Here is a 4485-nt window from a genome sequence, read left to right on the forward strand (position 1 = left end):
AAAGAGTCTATTCTTTTCCTTCAAACTTTTCATGCTCCCAAATCATAATCACAACACTCACACCCCCCCCCACCTATAGCTAGACAATAGAGTGCCTAATCTAGCAAGAATGAAGATCAAACATTGTCGTTCTCGATACTCTCAACATTATGCACATGTAAGACTTTCCGAAAAAGGCCTCACTCATCAAACAATGAAAGCTTAAAAGGAGGAAAGGGTTTTCGGAGCGGTCTACCACTCGAGTTTGTCAAAAAGATTGGCGTAAAGGATGTGACACCTCAAGTGTGTATAGTCATGACTCAGTACACAAGGGACCATGAGCAGGAAGCATTAAGTTCGTTCAGTTCAAATAAGGTTGTAGTTGGCTTCAAAGATTGAATTTTAGCAACTAATGAGATTCAGGAAGAGTTTTCAAGGCTCAAAACATACAAGGCTTTTTGAGAGATGCAATAGCTATTTGAGCGCGAGGTAGTGTTCTTTACAAGGCATTTTAAATCATTGCTCCCAATGCAAGTGAATGCAACCTATATGCTCTAGACTCTCCTAAAAATGCAAGGGATGTAATCTATATGATTTTTTTTATGCAAAAAGGTATGTATGCAAGACTCAATGCAAAATCATCAAAGCAAACATGATCAAATACTTGGTACATCCCCCAAACTTAAGTTACACAGTCTCTGTGTTGTGAAGTAGAGAGAGATAACCAAAAGAAAGCTAATATGCAAAAAATGAAATGGTATATACAAGGGAAAGTAATGAAATACCTTCTACGGATAGTGAGTAGGGGTAGATGCCCCAGAATCATCGTCGTCAGGTGGGAATGTGGTGTAGTAACCACCTAGTGCTGAGCTGTAGCCTCCAAACCATGGCTGGCTCTAAACCTCGTCAATCTCGACCTCATTATCAGAAGAGGCTAGGATGGGGACTTGTTTCCTGAGGTGGAGGGTTCAATGGGTGGGTTCCTCCACTTGCGCTGGAGCTGTCTAGCAGTGAGGGGGAAAGCAAGATCCGCAGGCTGAGGTGGAGGCTGGGGGACTGATGTGTTTGCGAAGGCGAAGTCTGCTAAGCTACATCCAGCTATTCCTCCACTGGTTAAGACATCAGCTACTTTATTCATGAACTTGGCTGAAGCCTTTGCTTGCTTCTTCACAGCCTTGCTAAGCGCCTTGCACTTGTCTTTCAGCTTTTCTATCGTCCTGTCTTGTGCTTTGCTCCATCTCTGAAGTCGACCAATATGCTCATGAGCGTCACGAAGCGCACCAGGAGGAAGAACTCCAGCATATGGCTTGAAATAGTAGCGGGGAGGTCCATAGACGGGTTCAGATGCTTCCTCAGCAGGTTCGTCATATCTCGTCGGAGCACTCCTTTTCCTTGGTGCAGCAATGGGACCGAGAGACCCGTGCTCTCCAAGAAAGTCTTTCTGGGAAATGTTGAAGCTGATAGCTCCAGGTCTCTCTAAACTCGTCAGGTTCTTGTTGAGAAGAACCACATCAACAAGCTTGCCTTTCAAGTAGTAGTAGTAGACATAGTTCTTCCCATACATCCCGCTGAAATAAGTGGCAATCCTCAAGAAAGTGCTATCAATGAATCTAGGTCCTGCTGCGTCCTTTCCCAAAGGAACATCCATAAATTGAAGCAGTGGTGTGATCAACCCGCCAATTCCAACCTTCGGGCGCATATCAGAGGTGTACCATGCCCAGTCTCTGTAGTGCTCGAGACGACTCATGAAGAAACTGACCATCCCAAAGGTAGCATAGATGTCGGTGCTTGGAAGATGCAACACTCCAGGGGCGGCATAGGGTCTGATAGTAGGGCAGAGCAGTCGCATATCTTCCTCGGTGACATTACCTGCTTCCTTTCATGGATAGAATGCATGGACGAGCATCTTATGGAGGTAGCGCACAGACAGATGCCGGATATGTGAGTTCTTATCAGTCCCGGTAGAGTGTCTGTTTCCGTTGATCAACTTCCAAAGCTCGGTGGGGAGATTTTTGCATTTGGGAAGAGAGTGGTCTTCCAAGTCCTGGAACCCCATGACTCTCCCAATGTCCTTAAAGTTCATATTGTAGTCTCTCCCATTAACCTTGAACTTGATCGTGCCCCATCCTTGCCTCACATGCGGAGTGTTATGGTAAGTGACCTCAAGGGAAGACAGGAACTGACAGGAGACATCCTTGTAGACAGGGTAAGCCATGGTGAGGAGTTTTGGCATCTTCAAATGTCCCAGCATCGCCTCAATATCAGAATCAAGACCCAACTACTTCAGCAAATCAAGGTCGGCGAACCTTGTTGGAGTCCAAATGACCTCATTCAGCAAGTGATCATACAGCTCTTCCACAGATGGATTTTTCTCCCTGTCCCTATCAACAGCAACCGCCTTCCCTTTTGACATCTTGGCTTTCTTCGTAGGAGCCTGCTCATCCTCACTTTCATCGTCACTCTCCTCATTAGTGGGAACTGCTACACTTTTCCCTGCCCTCTTCTCTTGCTCTTTTGATTTCTTTGTAGCCAAGGGTTGCTGTCGAGAAGTCCTCTGTGTTCTAGAGCCAGCTGGCTTGGAAGCTAAGGCTTTCCCACTTAGTGCAGACTCTTTTCTTTCAGCTTCTTGCTTCTCAGCATTCGGTTTTCCCTTTGTTTTCTTATCCATTGGTACCTGAAAAAATTCAAAACTTGAAAAGGGATAAGTAGATGGAAGCAAAGAAGATTAAGACTTTGTAAATGAAAATTGCAAGAGTAAACTCAACAAATGAACTAGCAATTTAAGCTCAAGTTAACCCAATGCAACTATTTCACACATTTAGCACTAAGAAGCCAAGCTAAGAGCAAAGAATCACACTTCTCAATCTTATCAAAATATGAAAATTACAAGTTAAGTAAAATTCAATAATCAAAGTGGTTCTAGAATGAGAAAATTCTTTAATCAAACTTTTAAACACCTTAACACACCAAGTTCACCCACCAACACACTCAATTAAGGTCAATTTCGAAAAGCCCCAAATCCAGGAACACTAATTTTATCAAAGTTCAAATTAAACTCAATTTCACCATTAATTTAACAACCCAACTTGATAGATAAGCTTTCCCTAGTCTATTTCACCACAATCAAGCAAGAAAATGACCAAGTTTCGACTTTCAAATTCTAGGGTTCATGGACCTACGAAATTGAATTTGAAAACTCAATACCCTGCTTTGCATGAAAGGAAATGGTGAATGGGTGATGGGGAATAGACTATAGGGGCGAAAGCTTGGATTTAGAAACAAGAACTAGGTGATTTGGTTGAGAATTGAGAGAGTTATGGGATTTTTTTTTTGTGTGGGTGAGTTTGAGAGAGTAAGAGTGTTTGTGAGGGGAGGGAGAGTGAAGAAGATGAAAATCGAGGGTTGTGGGCTAGGTTTAGGGTCGTCTGGTTCGGTTGAATCGAGATTAGATCAAAAATCACTTACCTGAACTGGTCGTGGAGCGACCTGTGGTAGTCGCTGTGTGACGTCGCTCCCGGCTTGTTTTTCGCGTCTCAGATCGACACAAACCCGAGCGGCCTCGGGGTGTCTGTGGTGACCTCGCTCTGGAGCTGGAGCGACATTGTGTCATCGCTCTAGGAGGTCGCTCCGAGCGTATTTTTCGAGCCCCAAAACGCCGTAAAGCCGAGCGACTTGTTACACTCGCTGTGGTGACGTCGCTCCCAGCTGGAGCAAACCTTCACCCTCGTTCCCAGTCCTCGCTCCCACACCTGATTCTTTGCTCAAACCGGATCGATCAAGCACCTGCACACAACTTCAATTCTTTTTTTTTTTTTAGAAATATGATGAAAATGAAAATATTAATGCAATATGTACAAGGATATACATGGGTTTCCTCCCAAGTGAGCTTGTTTTAAGTCTCTAGCTTGACTTTGCCTCCCTTTAGATTAGGCCGGGGTAGGATCAGAAAGTGGAGTTGAAACCCCATCTTCCTCTGGCGCAGTCGCCATGTAGAACTTAACCCTTTGCCCATTGACTGTGAAGTCTCTTCCATCAGTGCTCCACAAAACTATTGCCCCATATGGCCTAAACTCCTTGACCTTGAAAGGACCGGACCACCTTGACTTAAGCTTTCCTGGAAATAACTTCAGCCTAGAGTTGTAGAGAAGAACTTGATCTCCATCTTTAAACTCTCTCTTCATGATATTCTTGTCATGGAAAGCTTTAGTCTTCTCCTTGTAGATCCTTGAGTTTTCAAAAGCATCCATTCTTATCTCATCAAGCTCATGTAGCTGAATAAGTCATTTCTCCTTGGCACTCTTGATGTCAAAGTTCAGCAACTTTACTGCCCATAGTGCCTTGTACTCAAGATCCACTAGCAGATGGCAAGCTTTCCCGTACACTAGGTTGAAAGGTGTGGTCCCTAGAGGTGTCTTGTAAGCTGTCCTATAAGCCCAAAGCGTATCATCAAGCTTAATGGACCAATCCTTCCTTGTAATCCCCACAATCTTCTCCAAAATGGACTTG

At 44.1% G+C, this 4485-nt stretch overlaps 1 protein-coding gene across 1 annotated transcript in view; it reads right to left on the bottom strand.

Annotated features, from left to right (window-relative positions):
* Positions 1 to 3905: 3905 nt before the first annotated feature.
* LOC106320442 overlaps positions 3906 to 4485 on the bottom strand; it is an 8116-nt gene continuing 7536 nt past the window's right edge. The window contains exons 8-9 of the mRNA XM_013758808.1: positions 4277 to 4404; positions 3906 to 4093 (exon numbers count right to left, since the gene is read on the bottom strand). Coding sequence (XP_013614262.1) covers positions 3906 to 4093; positions 4277 to 4404 — 316 coding nt within the window. The remainder of the gene's footprint in view (positions 4094 to 4276; positions 4405 to 4485) is intronic.

This window comes from Brassica oleracea, unplaced genomic scaffold (assembly GCF_000695525.1).
Source record: "Brassica oleracea var. oleracea cultivar TO1000 unplaced genomic scaffold, BOL UnpScaffold00926, whole genome shotgun sequence".
In the NCBI taxonomy this organism is placed as follows: Eukaryota; Viridiplantae; Streptophyta; class Magnoliopsida; order Brassicales; family Brassicaceae; genus Brassica; species Brassica oleracea.